The sequence below is a fragment of the Carassius gibelio genome, chromosome A5 (assembly GCF_023724105.1).
Source record: "Carassius gibelio isolate Cgi1373 ecotype wild population from Czech Republic chromosome A5, carGib1.2-hapl.c, whole genome shotgun sequence".
NCBI lineage: Eukaryota > Metazoa > Chordata > Actinopteri > Cypriniformes > Cyprinidae > Carassius > Carassius gibelio.
The window spans coordinates 38,708,746-38,732,597 of NC_068375.1; the positions used below are offsets into that span (position 1 = coordinate 38,708,746).

Sequence of the window (23,852 nt, forward strand, 5' to 3'; positions counted from 1 at the left end):
AAATAAAATAACAATTTTAAATAACTTTTTTCTTATAAAATTGTGTCCGTAAATCTTGCATCAACTCTGTTACTGTACCATACTTTGCGTCACATCTATGTACGATGCAGGAAATGATGTCACTGCCTCACTGCCTTTTTTCCTTCATCACACGTGTTATTTATAAGTCTCTTAATCATGATTTCAGTGGTGCCATGTGCTCTTAGCATTTATGCTAGCAAGTGGAGTTTTTGGCTAAAAAATAAAGAAAATGATAAATTCTGTTACCGTTGAACTCTGTTACCACAATAGAGTAATGAGGCTACCATTGGACAATTCTGTCAGTTCTGTTACTTAAAGGGTCAACTCTGTTTATAAAAAATTCTAATAAACATTGATTTATTTTTTCACCTTTGTAATATTTCAACATTTCTTTTTTTAACTGGATATTGTATACATTTTAAGATGAAAAATATTCGCTCCAAGTGGATGGTTCTGTGAAGACATAGGTATTTTATTAATTTTTTTAAAGGTATGCATAGGTGAAATATGATCTCAGTTTCAAGTGGTGGAATGTAAGGACTGTTTGTCTAAAGAAACAAGAAGGATTTTTCCTGTTATTATTTATTTGTATTTCTATACATTGGCTAATTTGTCAGTAACAGAGTTGACAAACAATCTAAGTAGACAGCTGTTTTTTGTTGTTGTTTTTTGTTTCATTAAAATTAAAAAAGGAAGTAAGTTGTGTTTGCCAAACACTGAATTATTACAATTAAATATTTAAAAAAAAATCTTTTTTTTTTTTTTCTTAACTTTTTGCAATGCCAAATGTATCTCCAATTATAGAATCACTAATCATGTGAGTAGGCTAATTCAGGAAAATATAAAAGGATGGGAAGTGCTTTTCATCTGAAAATCTGAAGTTTACAACACACAGCACAGCAAGATTACGGCTTATTAATTGTGTGATAAAATGGGAGGCAGTGAAAGTAAAACAATAACAATAATTCAACACTTCCTATACTCCCTGACAGAATTGTCCTCATTTTATAACGATAATCTCCCTGACACGCCAGAACAAAAACAGACCTACTGTACGAATCATTATTCAGGATTTCACCAGGAATAAAGTTTGAATACATTTGATATATTTTTGCAATAAGTTTATGTAAACTATAAGTTGATTTGGAAAAAAATTTTTTTTAAAAACTTTCCTACTTGTAGTATGCATTAAGGTTAATCTAACTCACATATCATACACATATAGGTGAGGAGGTTTTGTCATTGTCGTGGATAGTATTAGTATTTAGGAATAATGAGCATATTTAATAATACACAAGGTGCATAGCACGTGTGTGATGGGATGCTCTCGTTATTGAGGAATGTGATGGGAGGGGCCAGCAGACTCCATCATGTCCATTGATAGATGTATCACTATATAAGAGACGAGCCCCCTCTCAGAGGGTCAGATTTGGTGGGGTGTCATTGCTGGAGTCACAGGACCTTCACGATGCGGTGTCTGCTTTCAGCTGTTCTTCTGCCTCTGCTTCTGCGTCCGTGCACCGGTGCAGGTGAGTCCCGCACATTCGGGATGCTGATGCAACGGTGCTTAATGCATCATATATGCGTTCAGATTCAATCTCATTCACGTCTATGTAAATCCACGGGGTAACATCAATCGATTCGAATCGATCAGTGTCGCACTGGTCAGATTAAACTTAATGAATGACTTCAGATCTGAACAGAATGACTCTTGTGTAAAACTTCCGAGGCTATTACTAGAAATTTGCATATAGTTGCAAAAAGTCTTATTAATGCATAAAACACTCTTATATAATGACATTTAATTTCTATAAAAATCAGAAAGTCTCAAGCTTTTTAAAAAATGCATGATGCTTTTTTTTTTTTTTTTTTTTCTTGTCTGCGTTTATTTTTTACAGCTTTTACTATATTCACAGCTCACAGACAATTGTTTTCAGAACACTGAATAAAATCGATCCATTCATTAAAACTCAAGGCACGTTTTTGTTTTTATGAATATTATGTAGCTTGTCTTACCTAGGCAGACTGTCAGAGTTATTAATCTATATGCATTTAGAAAATCCTTCAGTGTCATCTGACGCACGAAACTCGAAGCAACTCAAAAAAGTCCGTCGGGGAGAGAGAGAGAGAGAGAGAGAGAGAGAGAGAGAGAGAGAGAGAGAGAGAGAGAGAGAGAGAGAGAGAGACCTGTTTTCTGAAGGAAGGAGCATCTTTCTTTCTGCTCAAGGACACTGGTTCCGTCCCTGTTCTCATGTAGGACGAGCTCCTAAAATCCAGCGGTCGATGATGCTCTGGAGCTGCACCTGCTTGCACGAGGACTTTATAGAAATGTTCTGTGCGCGAGCTGTTCAAGTTCGTCACGTGCAACCGAGTTTGTCCTCTGGCGCCCTTTGTACACTAAACCAGACGTCAAAGATCTTTAAGGACGCTATGTTTTTGTGATATAGCATGCTAATTAACACTAAAGGGGAAAATAATCGCAGTATTTGGTTTTGAGAAGCCAAGTTCTCGAGCAGAGCAATGTGTTTCCTCCAAAAAAGATGCACGTGATTTCTATTTGTGGTTATTGAAATGTTTGAAAACCTAGTTCAAAGTTACAAAAATAGTGCATTTTTGGGAACAAAAAAATAAAATGATAAATAATTACAATATTTATGCTTGTTTTTTTTTAGACGCTAATTGGCCGAGTAGCGCATTTGAAAAGCGTGCAAAAATAATAAAGATTGACAGATTCATTTTGAAGATTGACAGATTAATTCCAGTGGTGCCAAAACCTATTTACACAGCGAAGTCATACTAAAAAACGTTACGAAATATCCAAGCAAGTGTCAGTTATTGTAAACAATCGACATTAATGATAGCTTAAATACATTACAACGCTTTGATGTTGGATCTGACACATTTTTTTTTTTTTTTTTTTTTGTAAATCTGCTTTGAAATGACGTGTTTTGTTGAAAAGTGCTATACAAATGAAAATGACTCGACAAAAGGAAGTTTGTTCGCTTTGAAATGCTTAAACAATAGCTGGAGTGTTGAAAATGAGGATAGTCGGTGCTCAGTGACTGTGTTTGATGATAACGACTAGTCAAAAGATAGTGTTGCATTTGATTGATATCATTTCTATGTAATGCAATGACATTCTGTCTAGGACAGCTGTATGTCAATAAAATACAAGAGCCAGTTTAGACACACAAACAGGTGTTTGGTTCTGTATAGAGCTAAACAATCACTTTAATCTTCATTATTATTCATTAAAAAGTTAAAGAAAGCTCTAGCTTAGACGGCTCCTTCGTAATGCAGCTTCTTTACCCGAATGACTGATTGCAAACTGTCTTCAAGAAATGTTATCTCATGTGAAATGCATGATTGACACAATATATGCTTTTTGCAATACTGAGGTTTTCAGTGCAAAATAAAATAAACAAAATGCACAATGCATTTCTAATTTCTCTCAAATGCATCTGTGATCTTGATTGGAAATGTTTTCTCTCTCAGTGCATTTTAGGATTGTTTTAACCACAAGGGATACCATGCTACCTACCTTATGTAATGAGTTGTCTTATGAGGTGACATAAGATGCTGAAAATGTTTCCTAGGTGCACTGCAAAATAAACAATATATTTTCAAGCTTACAGTTCATAAACACTAAGACATGTAAAGTCAAACTACTTAAAAACCCATGTTATTAGACCAATAGAATTTCCTCCAAATGTTGTCCCAACACAGTTATTTGAAGAGAGAATTGAAATGTAGCAATATTGCTGAAATGTTAAGGGTTGTGAGTTCCCAGCATGCATTGCAGCATGAACTGCAGACAGCTATGGTTATTAATGTTAAATGCAGTATGTACCAAAATGCCAGAAGGTAAATTCAGTCTTGGTGTCTCAATGAGGAAACTGTATGTATATATATATATATATATATAAGTAGTACGCACACTGATCGAGCGACTCGCAGCAGTTTCACGCCAGGATTTGTGTTCAGGTTTACGTGCATGAAACTGTATTTTCTTTGCTTCGTCTTTTGTGTTGTTTTTTCGTTTAGTGTTGAGTCTTTGGCTCTTTGAGATATTTCTGTGACCTATTGTGACCCTCACTTTGTTTCTCACACCGCTCTAAAGATCAAAGGCGGTTTGTTAACTCATATCAGTGAACAGACAGGTATTGTTCTCCGCTGACGTACGCTCCGGACTCGACGTGGTTAATGATATACATTCATAAAACCTGCTCAATTAAAGCCAAATGACTTCATAGTGATCAACAGACACAATCTCTGATGCACGCTTACAGTGTGCATTGAGGAATGTGTTTACTATGTTCACAAGTAGGCTAACTAATCAATTGCTAACCACTTTTTTTTAGCAGCGTTGGTTCTGGAAGTATTTTTTTTTTCTCGATTATGTAATTTGTGTGGCGTTCACGCAGTGACTTTCCTGATTGGTGGAATCGTTTGTAGAGAATCATGGGTAATGTAGTTTCTCATCAAAAATTCAGCCGTCATTTATTTTTTATTTTTTATTATTATTATTTTTAAAAGATGAATTGAAATAATGTAAGATAACAACCTAAGATCTCAAATTAGTTATCTCCCTTTTTACTTACTTTTTACTTTTATTGTAACATTTCATTTATTTAATATCTTTTAAGACCGTCTTTTTCGGGTTGGTTGAGGACAGACAAAAAAAAAAAACATAATGTAAAAAGTATTGTCTCTTTACAAACATTATTTGTTATTGAAAAAAAATATAATTTATTTATTTAACATAACCTTTATTTTATATCTTCTAAGGCAGAGAATAGAATAATAAGCTAATAATAATAAAAAAGTATAATAAAAAATTACAAAATATTTATTTAGATTTAAGCTTTTATTTCATATATTCTACATTTTTTATCATTTTTTATTTTAAATTGTATATATTCTAAGGCACTCAGGTTTCAGCTTGGCAGAAAACATTTGTTCTAAAGATAAAAGGAATAGAATTTAAAATAATATTTTTCTGACTGAATCTTTTATTTAGTATCTTCTTAGTTCCCAGTGTGTTGGGAGGGATCTGTACAAATAATACAGTGTTCTTAAGAATATAATTTTTTTTTTTTTAAATCTACTTCCCTGTGTAGAAAATGAATGGAGTTTTGTATCTGGAATCGTGTTGCACTTATGATGCTTCTGTGAGGGAAATGACATCATGTGGATTCTGGGTAAAAGCAGCACACAGTAGGAAATGATAAACCGTTTCTTGCTCGCTGACCACCTCACGTTCCTGGCTTTGTGCTCCACACGACTCTTAGAGAGAAACCGAGGCTTTCTTGTGGCTCTGGAGACAGCAGGTCTGCATCAGGTGGAGCGAGGATGCTTTGGCTTTCGAGCCGTTCTTTGTGATGCTGATTATCATGTGCCCACAGAAGACCTGCCCTCGCTGGCACTTCCTCTGCAAAACCCTCACTTCCACCGGCTGGCCTTGTATGTGTGGGACTGAACTTAAAAATAACAAAACCAGGCGACCTGACCCTTTCACTTCAATGGCGTGCATGTTTTTCATAAATATTGGATTTCAGAGATTGCGTCGAAATATTTTGTGAGGTGGAGACCATTGTGAAATATTAATAAAATAAGAGTGGTCTGTGTGAGATAGCGGAGATCGATAGAGCGCCGGACCCTCGCCTCGTGTCTGTCCAGCTAACAAACAATAGAAACGCAATTCCTGTGTATTAGAGGTATTTGAATGGCAGGGAATAACAGCTTATGATGGAGACGTGGGAACAATGCTTCGTTTGCGAGGGAGCAAAACAAAACAAGTGAACAGTCGGGGAAGAGTTTAATAAACATCACATGATAAATCTGAATGACGCTGAAGTCACTAAAAACAAGTTATGTGCCAGAGCCGTGAACTATTAAGCTTGATGAGGTCAATCTAAGTGTAAACGATGAAAAACTAATATAATTCAGTGAAGAAACATGATCAATCTAAAGGGAGGTATTTTGATGTACACAGAAAAATATATTTATACATACATATATATATATATATATATATATATATATATATACCCATACCAAGAAGTAATAGTACTTCCAGTTAAATTTAACTTAAGTACACTTCAAGTGTATTTTTAAGTATAGTATATGTAGCAAGTATACTTCTAGTAGTATACTTTTAAGTGTACTTGTGTTTTTTTTTATTCTATACAGAAGATGTGTACTAGCGCCCTCTACTGTATAACAATGAAAACACAGCTTATAGGAGCACAAGTATAGCTAGTATACTTTTAAGTGTACTGTTTCAATACTCCTTGGGACTAAATGATCCCACTTTCTAGTATATAAAAGTATACTTTTAGGTATTCTTTAAGTAGCAGACTTTGAGAACACAACTCGTTTACCGCTATGTTTGTAGTTTGTACTGTAATTATACTTAAAGTAAACTTATAGGTACACTGATAGTTTACTAATTAAATACTTTGTACACTTTGAAGTATAGTTTCAGTAAACTGCTAGTTTCGTAGTTTTATACTTCAAGTATACTCATAAGTTTTTTTAAGTGAACTTTACATTATACTTTAAGTATACTACTATGTCCCCTACTAAGGTTTTAATTTGTATATAGTTTGTTAAATGAATATCTGAACATAAAAAACATCCAAATAAAGAACAGAGTATCTGCTTGTAAACAAAAACATGCATTTTATTAACATATTAATTTACACTTTAATGTGGATAAGTTTCATTTAAAAAAAATAAAGAAATAACATTTGGAACAAAAAACACCCCAAAATTTGACTGTAATTATCACCTCTTCATCGGTCAACATTTTATTCCATAATGTTAAAGTTTTGATGCTGTTTCATGTCAGAGGATAATGTTAGATTACATGTGTTAGTGTCTAGTGTTTCTTTTTCTTCTCTTGTGTTTTTGGAAATTCTATACAGAGCATGTGTACTAGCGCCCTCTACTGTATAACAATTAAAACACGGATTTTAGGAGCACAAGTATAGCTCAAATCTATTTAGAGTTTTTGTAAGTATAAGTCAAGTATACGTAAATTTCATTTTAAGTATATTTCCGAGAAGTACATAAAATGTAAACTAAAATCATACTTTCGTATTTTTAGTTTAAAAGAAGTATACTAATAGCACACTTGAATTAACTTTTTTTTCATAAAGGTACACACACACACACACACACACACACACATTGAGTATTGAAAAGAATCAACCCACCTTTAACATAATCACATTTTGCAGCTTGAAATGAACAGTTCTGTGTGCTTTGGGTCATTGTTTCCATTGACAGCTTTTTGGGCCGTCCATGTTTCATTATAACGAGTGCTTCAGTCCCAGAACAGGACATCACCGGCTCCATGCTTTAATATAGGGACGCTTTTCTCTGGATGCTGAGCTCTGGATTGGAGTTCCACCAGAAATATCATTTGGTGTTTAGGCCAATAATTCAATTATAGTCTCATCTGCCTCAGAATCTTCAAGGTGTGTTTCGGCAAAGCTCAGTTACGACCGCACAGGGCCTTTCTCAAGGAGTGAGTTTTTTCCATACAAGCCAGATTGGTGGATGATTTATGATATTGTTATTACATGCACACAATGAACACTCTTTGTCATAACCTCCTGCAGCTGCTTCCGAGTCGCTGTAGGTCTCTCGATTGTCTCTCTTTCATCAGTTTGGAGCGTGGTCCTGATCCAGGGATGGTCCGTGTTGAACCAAATACCTTCCACTTCTGAATAATAGACTTCACTGTGCTCCTAGATGTTGATAAAGCCTTTGAAATGTTGTTGTCTCCATCTTTATCCCAGAGATCTTCTGACAGTGTCTTGTCACTCATAGTTGATGGTTTGCTTCAGTTGCACTACCAGGGACTGAAAAACTTCAAGGAAAGCTTGTTTAATGCTGAGCTGATTGAAATGAGCACAGATGATCACAGGATTTGTGTGTCCTTGAGAAGGTGATTAGATACACCTGGTTTTTAGGAGGGGGTGATCATTTTCTGTTACATGTTGGTGCTATATCTTTCACATTGATGTTATAAGAGTAAATACAGCTGGACAAAACAAAAACTGTCTGCTTAAATCTGTTTTTCTGTTATTAGGTTAAAAAGTATTAGCATGGTTCAATTATGACTAGCTCTGGAACAAGCAATTTTCAGTTATGAGGTTGGAACAAACTGTATTTATTAATCATGTGCATTTAAAACCCATTCAGTTTATTAGTATTATTACTAAAATCTATCTCACTAATTTATCTAATTTATGCATGATTGATAAATGTGCATCAAATTAAATGTATTAGTTTATGTTAAGCAAATGCATGGAAATTTCATGTGCAATTAAAATACATTAATCGTAATGTTTTATTTGTTATTATTTATTATTTTTATTATTACTGATTTTATTAAATTTTCTGAGACACAAATTCTCAGAAGAAAAAACGTATAATATATATATAAAAATCTGAGTAAATGTATAAAGAGATGGTAAAAACAAGACATTTTAATAATTTCGTTTTAGGCAGAATTTGTTGTTTTTATTCTATATAAATCGTCAGTTTTTAATGGATGTGAACATGCAAATGGGCTGATATTATAATTAAAAATAGACATTGATTGCACACTTAACAGAGTTAAATCTATTAAATATGATCATTATCTATTTCATTAAATCAGTAATAAGTCACTGAAACACACGAGTCACAATCAGAAGGAAGTGTTTTGTTAGTTTTTAACACAAAGAAACCTAGTCATTCTTTCCTTTAATGAAATGTTTGTCATCAGTGTCAATACAAGATCATATGAGCTCATTCTGACAAAGAGGGCGAAGAAAGCTCATCAAATTAATTTATGAATGAATAATGTCTTTGCAGAAGAGAAATATCACTTGCATTAGAAATGACCTTCCTCAATTGTGTGACATGTATTTTAACCTAAAGAGTCATTTTAAACCCTTTTTTTTTTTAGCAACATGTGCAACTGAACTCAAACATTTCTCATGAATTGATCTTATAGGTGCTCCACGTTCATTTGTCTTACTGTGTAACAATAATCGACTCATCCTCCGAAGTGATTTTAGAAGAAACATCTAAGACTCAAACGCAAAACAAGCAAGAACCAAGAGCAGCTTCCAAGCTAAAACATTTGGGTCATCAGTGACATGTCTCTTTAATTTATGAAATAACAGGATCTCGTTGTGAAGGAAAAGGAGATGCAGGGGTCATGAAAACTATCATGACTGAGTAACTTCTTGAGAAGTTGCCTGAGAGACTTCAAAACATCCCGTTACTACTTCTGTTAAGAATCTGAAGATAGTTTTGTCATTATCAACAATTCTCCGAACAATTCAATGTTGTCTGTGCTCATTGTGAGCGGCAGGGAGAGGTTTTCCTGCTGGACGACTCAATAGAATGAAGTCATTAGAATTAATAACTTGTTTAATATATTATCGGTCAAAAGTTTGAAATGATTCAAATTTATGTATTTGAAAGAAGTCTCTTCTGCTTACCAAGGGCGAATTTATTTGATCAAAAGTACAGTAAATGCAGAAAAAAATTGTAAAATATTATTGCAATTTAAAAATATGTTTTCTGTGTCAATGTCTGTTAAAGAGTAATTTATTTCTGTGATCAAATCTGGATTTTCATCATCATTACTCCGCTTCTTCTTCAGAAATCATTCTAATTGTCGCTTAAGAAACATTTCTGATTATTATCAATGTCGACGACAGATGTGCTGCTAAAACTGTGATAGATTAACATTCAAAAGTTTGCAGTGAGAAAAATAAAAATACATTCATAATTTTATTCAGGGGGGAAAAAACACATAATTTTTTTTTGAAGTGACAGTAATTAATTGTATAATGTTTTAAATATTTATATTTTCAACTATGATAATACTAAGAAACACAAATCCAATGTAATAACTGACCACTAATAATAAATGATGGTAATTAAACACCAAATCATCATATTTTCATGATTTCTGAAGATCATGTGACACTGAAGACTGGAGGAATGATGCTGAAAATACAGCGGAGCATCACAGAAATAAATTACACTTTAACAGATATTCACATAGAAAACAGTGTTTTAAATTGGAATAATATTTATCAATTTTACTGTTTTACTGCATTATTAATCAAAAATGACATGTAAAAAATTTGAAATGTTTGAGAAAATTTGTCTGTCTAGAAGATCTAGTATGATTGATTATTGACTAACAAAAGATGCATTAAATTGCACCAAAAAAAAAAAAAAAAAAAATGCATAAAGCATTCCAATACTTTTATATTCATACAGACTGGTGCTACCAGACACAAGTGAGCTGTCCGTCCCACTGTAAAGGTACGTTGAGCATCTTAACATGCCATTCTAGACACGTGGCTAAACTAAATCTAACGTACTGTAACTTCTCCATGTTGCTCTAAGGACCGGACCAATGGAAACTTGTCAATAAAGACTGTGGGGAGAGCAGACAGTCACCAATCAACATAGTGACAAAGAAAACCGTGCTGGATGAACGCCTGACGCCTTTCAGATTCACCGGCTACCAGACCGTGTTCGACAGCACCATGAAGAACAATGGCCACTCGGGTAAAACTGCAAACTGGACAAGAACCGCAGCTGAAGACAAAAACTAAACTAATCTACTCTGACGTGGAGCGTGGAGCTGGAAATGTCTCTTTTGTCACGCTCTGCTGAGCTCATGAAATGTTGTAGACTGAGCAACTAATATAGTTTGTTCCTTCATCAGATTTGGAGAAATGTAGCATCGCATCAGTGTCTCAGCAAGCGAATGGGTGCCGCCAGAGCGAGAGTCCAGACAGCTGATAAAAACATCACAATAAAACACTTCTTCCAGTCCATCAGTTAAAATCTGGAGACGCAAAACACTAAAAACGAATCCAGCATGAAGACGTTTTAATCTATAATCAATAACAACACTTCCTCCAGTGAAAAAGTGTTCTGAATCAGGAGAGAAATCTGCACAGATCAAGCAGCGTTTAAACACATGTGTCAATATGTGTATTTATCAGCTGTTTGGACTCTCATTCTGACGGCACCCATTCACTGCAGAGCATCCATTGGCGAGACACTGACGCAATGCTGCATTTCTCCAAAACTGATGAAGAAACAAAGTGTTCTGTGTGATGCTGGACTGTAATGTTGTGTTTTCCACCTCAGTTCAGGTCAATATACCCATCACAGCCACAGTGTCCGGAGGAAACCTGGAAGAAACGTACAAAGCCGTGCAGTTTCACCTCCACTGGGGCAACAACGGAGGTCCTGGATCTGAACACACCATCGATGGAGAGCAGTATCCTATGGAGGTAAGACTAATCCAATACTCGTTTCTCACTCATTGTGTGCAGCTGATTTAAAAAATAGTGTCTGTTTTCCTGGAGTTCGTCACTCTTTCCCACAAAATATGATGCATTTTGGTGCATTTTTGTTTTGAAAACTGTTTGTACGGTGAAGAAGTCTTGTATTCTCCACAGACACACGATTCCTGTCTGGATCTGAGCCACAGATTTTCACATGCATGACATTATTTTATGCATAATCCTGATATCAAGGTTAGAATTATTTGTCTGTGACAGAAGATATATCTTTCATTGTTTTATTACATCCAAACAGTGACAGAAAACCCCTGTTTGCACCGAACTCCTCTGACGTCTGAGTATGCTGGAGTTTGTGTAGAAAGGATTTTTCTCGAAACCCTCCTGAACAACATGTTGATGTAGAGGCTTTCTGACCCCGAGACTCAACTAATCTGTGTATGATTCTTCAGCTGTGATCCTCGGGGAGTCTTTGGCCCCTAAATCTCTCCTCCTCGACGCGCATTAGGACAATAGAGACACACACCCTCTTCCAAGCAGATTCGTAATATCTTTAGTTGTAACTTCTCAACCTCGTATGACCCGAGAAAAAAGTTCTAGGAAAAAAGTTCGTTTCTTCCATGTCTTTACATTGTTTAGAGCATAAAAAAGGTAAAAAAAAAGTTGATTTTTTTAAATCACCAATACATTTTTAGTTTCAAACTTAATTTTTTATTTTTTTTACCAAACATTGTATTAAGATGATTCACAACTATATTATAACAGAAACATTCAATATACCATTTTTCTTTCTGCAAAATGTTTGTAATATGACCATAAATTGGTTTTCTCATTATATACAATGTATCAATAAACTAAAATCTAATTTGCATATTAATGTGATTTTGGGGCAACATGAAAAAAAGAAGTGTAATAATGGGAGTAATAACTGACGAGCTCTTCATAATGATATATAACATTTAATAGAATACTGAAATATAATTTCTTTCCCTCATTTGTTATGTCTCCCAAAATGAGTAATAAACATGCTTTCCCTGTTTCGTAACAGAAAGTCATGTTTTCATTCGAAACCCCATAACATTTTTAAAAAATCTAATAAAAAAAATAAATCAAATTTTTGTTCTTAAAAAGTTAATTATTGAAGGTGGAAATGGGAATCTTGTTCTGATAACAGTCTGTTTTTCTTTGTGATGGATGATCCTGGCTCTCGGAATCATCTTCCCAACCCTTATCCGGAATTCTGAATCCCTGACAATTTTCAAGCGACAGCTGAAAATTCATCTCTTTCGAAACTACTTGGCTTCATCCTTAAAAAATTTTTTTTATTATTTTTGTTCTAGCTTGTACTTGAACAATGTCTAAACCTTGGTTTACAAGCACTTCCTGTGTCTGTTTGCCTCTTGAAGAAGAATCGCTTTATGCATCCCCCAATTGTAAGCCGTTTTGGAAAAAAACGTGTCTGCAAAATGACTAAATGTAAATAGTTAAGGGTATTTGGCCTTTGTGTTCCTCATATTTATAAACCTGTGGAACAGGAAGTCATAGCTGAAGAATGTCATGCTCACCCTAAAAAATGTAAATATGAAAGGGAATATACTTTACTCTGAATAATTTCTAGGGGTGACAATAATTGTAGCCAACATGCATTAGAGGAAAACATTACATAATGTGAGTTTCCCGCCACTTTCCATAGTTTTACTTCAACGAAAAAAAATAAAAAAATAAAAATAAAAATAAAAATAAAAATAAAAATAAAAAAATAAAATAATAAAAACGTTATTATTTATTTATATATTTCTTAACTTTTATTATTATAAAATTTTTTTTGCAAATAAACAAAAGTACAAGAACATGTATTATCATGTGTATTCTCTCTCTCCAGCTGCATATAGTGCACATGAAACAAAGATACGACAGACTTGAAGATGCACTCAAAGATCCTTCTGGAGTCGCCGTGCTGGGATTCTTCTACGAGGTGTGAAACACTTGCGCTTTAAAATCAAGAAATATAAGCTTGTTCGGTTTGCTCAGCGATGATTTTTTGAATTAGTATAATGAAAAATCAACATTGCTTTTAACTTTCAGGAGTCAACCAGCACAAACAAAAAGTACAATGAGTTCACACACGGCCTGCGCAGCATCCAGAATACAAGTAAGAAAACATCTGTGCATGGTGCTCTCATTCTTTTACTCTATTTAAATCCCATCGTCCATATCCTGGAATATCCTTTTAAAAGTGAAGTGTGTCATGTATTTAATGTTCAACTAGTTTGCATCATGTCAGTTTAATGTTCAGAGTCTCAGCAGTTTGGCTGAAGAGTGAAACACTGACGCTTTCATGACATTGATCTGTTTGTTTGAGCGACACGACATGCCAGATTATTACTCAATCAATGACGTGAGCTTGAGGGACAATACGACTTCTGGAAGATTTATCTTTCATTATTTTGTTCCACTTGGTGCTGTTACTAGCAAAGAAATTGCACACTTTTAATATGCACACATTAATTTGAATAATAAAAACATGTTTGTCGTTGCAAAACATTTAGGAAGAAATTAACTAAAATAAATTTTAATAAAAAAAAAAATAAAGTCTACGTGGAAACTTAATAGATATTTTTTAGAGATTTCAAATAAAGCTAGATATAATTATTACAGACTTATACTAACCATAAAAGAAAACTTTATGCATTTATAGAAATATTTAAAAACACGCTATTGTTCAAAAGCACGATTTTTCTGTTTTTGAAAGAAAGAAACAAAGGCTTTTATTCCTCAATGATGCATTAAAAAATTTTCAATTTTTTTTACTTTTTATTCAATCCTGAAAAATAAAATGTGTCACGGTTTGGGCAAAAATATGAAGCAGCACAACTTACTTTTAAATAGCAAAAATATTTTCTTTTTTGCTATATTTTTGATCAAATAAATGCAACGTAGGTGAGCATAAGATGCATTCATCACCAAATGTGTTTCCCTGAACACACATTCATGCACTCACATCATAACTCTTTTTCATTTGCGCAGATGGAAACACGACGCTTCGTAAGATCTCTCTGAATCAGCTCATTCTGCCTGAAGCCAACATGACGAACTATTACCGGTATGACGGCTCGCTGACCACACCGGACTGCACGGAGGTTGTGGTGTGGACGGTGTTTGAAAACCCCATTCCCCTCGACATACAACAGGTACGACTGAAGCTTAAACACTAAAAACTTCGGAGTTGAACGGGCCATAAACTTTAAACATGATGGAGAAGAGCTGGTTTTATTGGTTTTCCCCACAACATCTACTTTGCTGTCTCCAGTCATGTATGTTTATGTATATAAACAACCATTTTATGCACATTTCATGCATGAAAACAGCATTTATTCGACAGAAACTTCAGAATCTAGAAAGTACGGTAACACTTTAGTACAGGGTCCAATTCACACTAATAACTACTTGCTTATTAGCATGTCTATTATTAATATATTGGCTGTTTATTAGTGCTTATAAAGTACATTTAATGCATGACATCCATAATCCTACCCAATACCCTAAACTTAACAACTACCTTATAAACTATTAATAAGCAGCAAATAAGGGGTTAATTGAGGTAAAACTAATAGTTAATGGTTAGTTAATAGTGAGAATTGGACCCTAAAATAAAGTGTGACCTCATTTTTTTATAATATATTATTAAGAAGTCTCTATTAATACTTTTGGTAACACTATAGAATAGGTAACACTTGTTAACTATTAACTACGACTTGTCGCTAAATAAATTCTTAATTTGCTTTTTATTAATAGTTAGTAAGATAGATGTTAGATTTAGATATTGGGTAAGATTAGGGATGTAGAATAAGGCATTAATATGTTCTTAATTAGCACTAATACATGGCTAATATTCTAGTAATACGCATGCTAATAAGCAACTAATAATACCATACTTTTATATTTCTCCATCATTTTTTATTTGATTGTCTTATGAAATAGTGTTATTTTAGTCTCATTTAAATATTATTATAGTTTTATTAATATATATTGGTTTTAGGTTTTATTTTTATTTTGGTTAAAGTTTTAGTTATTGTGTTGTGCTTTTGTAAAATATAATGTCATAGTGTTTATTACTTTTCATTTCGGTTTTAGTTTTAGTTTGGGTAAATGAACATGAGAAATGTTACTACGGCAGAAAGCTGGCATTAAATAATTTAAATTTTTATAAAGATTTTTAACAATAAAAAATATATCTGTAGCAAAAGCCAAAAAAAACATTGAATGGGTAAAAATTATAGATTTTTTTTTTAATGGCAAAAAATCTTTAGGATATTAAGTAAACAATATGTTCCTTGAACATATTTTGTAAATTTCATGCCGTAAATGTATCAAAACTTCATGTTTGATCAGTAATATGCATTGCTAAGAACTTCATTTGGACAATTTTAAAATTAAAATTTTGCTCCCTTAAATTTCAGATTTAAACCATATCAATGAAAATATAATTTATTCAGCTTTCAGATGTTTCAAATAATTGAGACTTAAGGCTGGTTTTGTGGTCTAGTGTCACATATATATATATATATAATACATTATTTTTACTTCATGAACCGACTGTTGGTTCTATAAAGACTTCAGAAGTAAGCACTTAAAGGGCCAGCTCACCCAAAAAAAAAAAAAAAAAAAAAAAAAAACTTCCTATCCTCATTTTTAACCTTATTGATTATTGTGTCTTCAAACAGCTTAAGAGTTTTAATGATCTGAAGTTCAAAGATGGGACGCCAATGGTGGGAACATTCAGACCCATTCAGCCGCGTAACGGACGTGTGGTTTACCGGTCCAGCGGTGTAGCGGTCATCGCCAGCGTCATCCTGATTCTGGCCTCCATCAGCGCAGCATTAGGCCTGTCCCGTCCGAACTAGAGCGAGACCGACCCGCTTCGGACACACAATCAACACAATGAGTTCTCAGCCAATCAACGGACCAACAAGAAAACCCCACACAGGCCGTTTCTACAGGACACTAGAGTAGTTAGTGCAGATCTCTGACCACAGCAGTCCACTGCATGACCAGTAGATGTGAGTTCGTACAGTAGCTATCAATAGGAGCTGGACTAAAGCCACTCGGACCCTCTGTGAAGGTCTGACCGGGAATAAATGCATGACCTTTATCTGTTACAGACATCTGCCAAACACACACACATGAGCTATATTTACAAATGCTTTGATATGCTGGAGATGTGCATTACTTACACACACAACCATGATGAGCACTCGACTGGTGAAAGGTCACAGAGGTCAAGGGTGAAAGGTCACAGAGCCGTGAGAACAGATCAGAGAGAAACCCAGCTACAGCAAACACACAAATACACACAAATACACTTACATTAAATATATTGACGCTTTCATAGAGTTTAATAGAAACAAATTTGCTTCAAATGAACCAAAAAAGGAATCGAGTCACTTATTCGAAAACTTTTTTTAATAAATTAATTTTATGTTTATTATAATTAATTTATAATATTATTTATAAATAATTTCATACAATTATGAGTACACACACACACACACACACACACACACACACACACATATATATATATTAAAAATATATGCATAGTTGCATACATAAAAATGTAATTTAATTACATTTTTATATATGAATACATATTTATAAATAACTTCATACAGCATTTTTGCGTGCACATAAATATATATATATATTTATGTGCACGCAAAAAGGTTATTTATGTGCACGCAATATATTGTATTATCAAAAAGAAAATACAAATACATCTTTTATATTTATTCAGAGGGGCTGTCCTCATATATACACATATACATTGCACAGCATAAATGAGGACAGCCCCTCTGAATAAATATAAAAGATGTATTTGTATTTTCTTTTTGATTACTAATATAATTAATGGAAAGATGGCAAAATTGAAACAGATTAAACTTGTACTTAATAAAAACAATAAAACATATGCCAATATTTCCTGAGAGATAATTAAATAAGCCAACATTGTTTCAAAGAAGGATTGCAGAAATGAGTGCACCCGAGATTTACTTCAGAAAACGGTATAATATTTTTAAAGTGCACTGCTGTGACCCTTCTTGCACCCTTCCTGTAGAAGCTCACATCACATGTGTCCTGTTTCTCTGCCGAACGCTCGCTCTGGTGTTTAAAGGGAAGTGTTGCTCAGCTCGTCTCTACAGAATCTCTCACAGCTGCTCAAGAGTGTCAGTGCATTTCCACTGAAGGATTCTCACCTCTGGAGAATGAATATCTTCAGTGTCATGCTCAAAAAATGCCTAATAATGCAGGGAATGAGGGGAGGGTAGCATCCTCTGTTTCCAGATTTAATATAACATCGCTCAGTAGTGTGTGAATTCATGCAAGCATTGATAAAGCACACTTTCAGCACTCATTCATCCCTATAGAAGAGCTTTACTAACTCTGAACGTCACTGTGTGTACCAAGCACTTCTCACTGTACTCCTCCTCAAGCAACACCAGAACAGTTTGCATCCGAAATAATTGACCTGGTCCAGAGTATGGATTCCCAGAAGTCTCTATTTTGTGAATATAGGTCGTGGAAGAGGTTGCAAGAGACACTTTTGTGTTATTTCTCCTGCTCTTTTTTTAAGCAAACATTCACTCAGCACTAAATGAAAACTTAAAGTGGAGACCTGATTATTTCAGGAGCCTTCATTCACACACTTAAAACCTTTTGCTGGTCGATGAAGATTTGTCAAAGTGAAAGCGGTCTGTTCTGTGTGAAAAGTTAAAACTAACTACACTTTGACACTCACACACAGATATTCACACACATCTAGACTTGCTATAGACGTCTGAAGTCATGCATCTCGTGCACAAACTTATCCTGTATATCAAAAAGATTCTGTTCGAGTCTGTTGTGAGGACAAATGACTTGTGTTTTATAAACTTTGAGGGTCTAAATGTGATGCTTCGATGCTCTTGCTGGAGAATATGATGATTAGTATTTGTGACTCTGCAAACAGGGAAATGTGCATCTTCTGTACTCATGATGCACATTAACATCATCTTTATGTATGTTTTTCTACACATGTATGTATGTTGATGTTTGCTATGTGTATTATTGCTCAAAGCATTGATGAATTTTGACCAACAGCAAAGCATCACTGAACCGTCTCATATCGACATTTATTCCTCATTTACATTGAAAGTGTCAGTTTGAATGCACTGATGATATTATGATGATGTAACTGCTAATGATATAGTGAATGCATTCCAGCGTAATAATAAATGGCTGCATTTCATTTTTACATCACATGCATCCTTCATTCTTTAGTAATTCAAACAATTTAAAGGAATATTCCATTTACAACAATTACATATTTAGTCCTTATTATTAATCTCTTATTATTTCATTCAGCCCGATTTTTGTTTCATATTTTTATAACAAATGAGTCAAAACTCGTGTTCACAGAGCATCAGTTTAAAAAGTTAAATCTGTAATTTTTGCATTGATTTTGCATTGATTTTTAGTAATTGAAATACATTTGAAATCAAATAAAATAAATAAACATCAAATTAAAAATAATAATAATAATAACTGAATGTAAGAAGTTGAAACACTAAGAAATATGGGAGTTAAAATATATAAAAAAATTATAATTTTGTGACTTTCTATGTTATTCTTGAAATTCTGACTTTTTTTCGCAGAATTACAATAAAAAGTTAAAACTACAAGGTTAAAAGTCCCAAACACCCGTTTTATTCCAGGGCGAAAACAAGGTTGCATAATAAAATGATTATAACTAAAATGAAAATAAATTGAAATTGAAATGAAAATAAATTTAATCTACTGTACTTAGCATTACAAAAAAAAAAAAAAATTATAAACTCAAACTAAAGTACTTAGCAATGATAATTAAAAATATTTAAATTACTTAAACTGAAACTAAAGTACTAAAACTAAAACTAATAAAATTAAATAAAAGCTACTATAATATAAAACTTACATTAAAAAAATAATAATAAAAAATACTAAAATAACACTGTTCTGCAACACTTTCCGAATTTAAATTTATTATAAGATATTTCAGACAAATATATATATATATATATATATATATATATATATATATATATGCATGTTATAATCAAGTGTGATATGAAAGCAGTCAGATAACTGTATAATATTTTGTAGAAATATTTTCTAATAATATAAATTTATTGTATATATATATATATATATATATTTATTAAATATTTATTTAAATAAATGCATTGCTGGAATAACATTATATATAACATTCTGTACACACACTTCTCTTAAATATATTTCTATATATTTTATTGAAAATTGTAATTAAAAAAATATATATATTCATTGAAAAAGAATATATATATATATATATATATATATATATATATATATATATATATATATATATATATATATATATATATATATATATATATATATATATATATATATATATATATATATATATATATATATATATACTTATGGATATGTTTAAGTCTCTTTGCAGTTAAATTTATTATTATATTATCTTTTACTATTTAAGGAATTTAAGGAATCTTCTGTGTTCAGTGTAAGTGCAGCTCCATCAACAGCATTTATAACATAATGTCTATTTTAGCACTGAAAATAAACAATATAAACACAACTAATGTCAAACAGTTTGGGAAGTACAGCGTCAAGATTTAAACTATGCACATTAACCTGAGACTCATCAACATAAAACAGCTCACCAATATTGAATCTGCAAACTGTTAATGCAATATTTAACCTACTTTCACGACTATTTAAATCTGCTTAACCAGTCAAAGATTTATCTGTTCATATTCCTGTCCATCTCAGTGCCTAGAGGAAGTCGTGGCCTAATGGTTAGAGGGTTGGACTCCCAATCAAAGGGTTGTGAGTTCTAGTCTTGGGCCGGACAGAATTGTGGGTGGGGGGAGTGCATGTACAGTTCTCTCTCCACCTTCAATACCACGACTTAGGTGCCCTTGAGCAAGAGCATCGAACCCCCAACTGCTCCCCGGGCGCCGCAGCATAAATGGCTGCCCACTGCTCCGGGTGTGTGCTCATAGTGTGTGTGTGTGTGTGTGTTCACTGCTCTGTGTGTGTGCATTTCGGATGGGTTAAATGCAGAGCACAAATTCTGAGTATGGGTCACCATACTTGGCTGAATGTCACTTCACTTTTTTTTTAGAGCTCATCTGACCTGTGCATGACCTGTACATCTCTGAGCACTGTCAATAATCATCATATGTTATTAATGAGCAATATTTGGCTGATTGGCCCATCTTTCTCCATTAATGACCATTCAAAAGTGACAATGCATTCATATTCATGCATGCACGAAAACCATTTTTGTAAGCATTTAAATAAAAATATTTCATAATATTAAATGTTTGACCAATGCACAATTTTAGGGCTCTTAAATCTGTAAATGGTCGCTAGTCAGTAGAGAAGGGTTTGAGACTGATTCTTTGAAGTTGTAAATCAAACAAAGTATGTTTTACAAGAAAATACTATTTCAGACTTTCTACAAAATATTAAAATTAGTTTTGATCTAGTGTCTTACTTTCCATTTCTTTGTATGAAGGCTATTTGTATAATTTACTGCCAGTTTTGGTTTGAAACATTTTAAAAAGTAAATTCTAAATAACTTTATCTCAGTCTTTTTACTGTAAAATTTCACACTGAATTCAATGCCGTAGATTTTTGTATGTGTGTGTGTGTGTGTTTGTTTAATTTACTAGCAATTTCTGAGTTAAAATTGTTTAAAAGTAAATCCTACACTAGTTTTTTCAGTGTATTTGTGTCTTTCTATACTTAAATATTTCTAATTAAATTTAATGTCACATGTCTTTGGAACCATTTGTGACATTTACTAACCATTTTTCAATGAGAATTGTTTCTAAATATATCCAACACCAATGATTTGAGTGTATTTCAGTCTTTTTCACTCTGAATTCAGTTACTTTTTTTAATTTTTGCAAATTTTAATATTCCTGAGTGAAACTTTTTTCAATGTAACTCCTGAACCATTATTTTTTTCAGTGTATTTCAGTCTTTTATAATTCAAATTTAGAGTGTCACTTGTAATATATTTATAATTATTTGTGGAATTTAATAGCAAGATTTGAATGAACAATTTTTTGACCAAACCAAAATACCAACAATCAATCAGATAACATACACAACTAAAGCAGGAGTGATTGGCAATGGAGGAATTCACAGGAAAGATGCGATCTGCTGAACTGATGTGGGAGAAAACTCATTTATAGAGCTCAGAATTTAGAAATGTGGCGTGCAAATTGCATTTAACAACTTTTTATTGGTTTCTTAATGAGTTTTTAATTAGACTTTTGGAACTTGAAACTTGACAAATGTACCTCAACAATGCTGCAAATTATATTTGTCATATTTCGAATATAAGTGTAGATTTTTTCACTTGTTTTTAACTTGTTTATACTTACCTCAGGTCATTCAAGATGTAGATAAGTTTGTCTCTTCATCAGATTTGGAGAAATGTAGCATTGCATCACTTGCTCACCAATGGATGTGAATGGGTGCCGTCAGAATGAGAGGCCAAACAGCTGATAAAAGTATCACAATAATCCACAGCAGACCCTCAGTTAACATCTGGAGAAGACGAAAGATGAAGCAAATCTACTTAGACATTTTTAACTTCAAACTGTTTCTTCTGGCTTAAATATCCATAATCCATTATAACGTTTCCTCCATTTAAAAAAGTCCATCTCCTGTTGTCTCTCACATCATCAAAATCATCCACCCATTTATTTGTTGAGAGCTGTGCTTGATCTGTGCAGATTTCTCTCTTGATTCAGATTTGATGACTTTTTCTCTGCAGAAAGCATGATTATGGATTATTGACTCACATTTGAGTTAAAAATGATAGATTTGCTTCATCTTTTGTCTTTTCCAGATCTTAAATGATAGACTGTAGTGGTGTGTATTACTTGTGGATTTTTTTATCAGCTGTTTTGACGCTCATTCTGACGGCACCCATTCACTGCAGAGCATCCATTGATGAGACACTGATGTAATGCTACATTTCTCCAAACCTGATGAAGAAACAAACTCATCCTGATCTTGAATGGCAGCACATGCAAAGCTTTCTTGCAATTTATTTTTGTGAATACCTCCTTCAATGTTTGACATGTCAATAACCTAAATACTGGGCAAACATTGCAGATCACCAGTGATCAAAAGACTAACAAAACAGGAAACTGACAGCTGAGGGATTGATTCAGTAAGAGTATGAAAGTGGATCAGACGTCAGGGGTGAACAAAAGCAGACAGTACTAACCCAAATAATGCTGGCATGATCATCCTGTGACCGCAGACATGATCCCAGTGTGTGCTCATCAGTCTGGACCTTGCTACTTTGTTTACATTTTAAGATAAATATTTGCTTTAATGGTGATAAAATTAACTATTTCTTCACATCATCATCAGAACTCGCACTGTCATTTAAATCTGCTTTGTGCCAAACTATAAAGATGCTAAATTACTGATTAAGGTAACCACTTTCAATGCAAAAAAAATGCTGTTAGAAAATAAGAGCTTCACATAACTTTGCATGAATTTTATGCTTGAAACAAGTGAAAACGTGAAATTAAAACAACAAAATACAGTATATCATTCACGTTAACTGCAGCTGGTTTGTGGTGTTTAGAGACTGTTTGTAAACACTAGTATTTCTGCTCTTTCATCTAGTTCAGGATGTGCTCGGGGATCAGTGCATGTGTGAAACGTTTCACCCACAGACGATCTGGGACGGACTGTGAAGGAAAGCTGATAAAGTGCAGAACAGCAGACATTCCTGATGATGCTGTGATTTCCTATCACCTCTGCTCTATATAGCTGAAATATAATCAAGCTGTTACCACAATGCAAGGTGAGATGCAAGGGGACACAGTGTGTGTGTGTGTGTGTGTGGGGCACAACTTTAAAGTCTGTACAAAAATAAATAACTGAAATAAAGACATCACACCTTTACATTCTTGCATTCTTTAAAGACCATAGTGTGCGACTCCATCGAGCAAGGACACAGACCAGGCAGCTGAGTATTGATTTTTCCCCCTTTCTTTAATTTTTGTATAACTTGCTCTAATCTACTGAAAGCACGCAGTGTACGTTGGAGGCAGGCCAATCCTAATAATGTACAGCCTGTCCCTATGTCCTCCACTACTTCACTGCCCGTCTGCTGTAAACAAAGCAGAATTTATTCCTTCTATTTCAATCGTTCATTTAAATCACATGCAACTGTGATGCTATTGTTCCTCCTCTCTTCATCAGGTTACACTGGCTAACAGTAGCTGCTCGCATCAAATTCAAGCTACTGATGTTTACCTTCAAGACAACAACTGGCACTGCACCAATATATCTAAACTCACTCATGCGCCCTACAGGTGTTTGCGTTCTGCAAGTGAACGATGCCTTGTGGTGCCATCCTTA

At 33.6% G+C, this 23,852-nt stretch overlaps 1 protein-coding gene across 1 annotated transcript; it reads left to right on the forward strand.

The window, feature by feature from the left end:
• Positions 1-1,436: 1,436 nt before the first annotated feature.
• On the forward strand, positions 1,437-16,955 carry LOC128014903 (carbonic anhydrase 4). The gene is made up of 8 exons (XM_052598608.1): positions 1,437-1,550; positions 10,321-10,365; positions 10,450-10,614; positions 11,206-11,351; positions 13,243-13,335; positions 13,446-13,512; positions 14,388-14,551; positions 16,085-16,955. The coding sequence occupies exons 1-8, from the start codon at positions 1,490-1,492 to the stop codon at positions 16,262-16,264; spliced, it is 921 nt and encodes a 306-aa protein (XP_052454568.1). The 5' UTR covers positions 1,437-1,489; the 3' UTR covers positions 16,265-16,955.
• Positions 16,956-23,852: the final 6,897 nt, after the last annotated feature.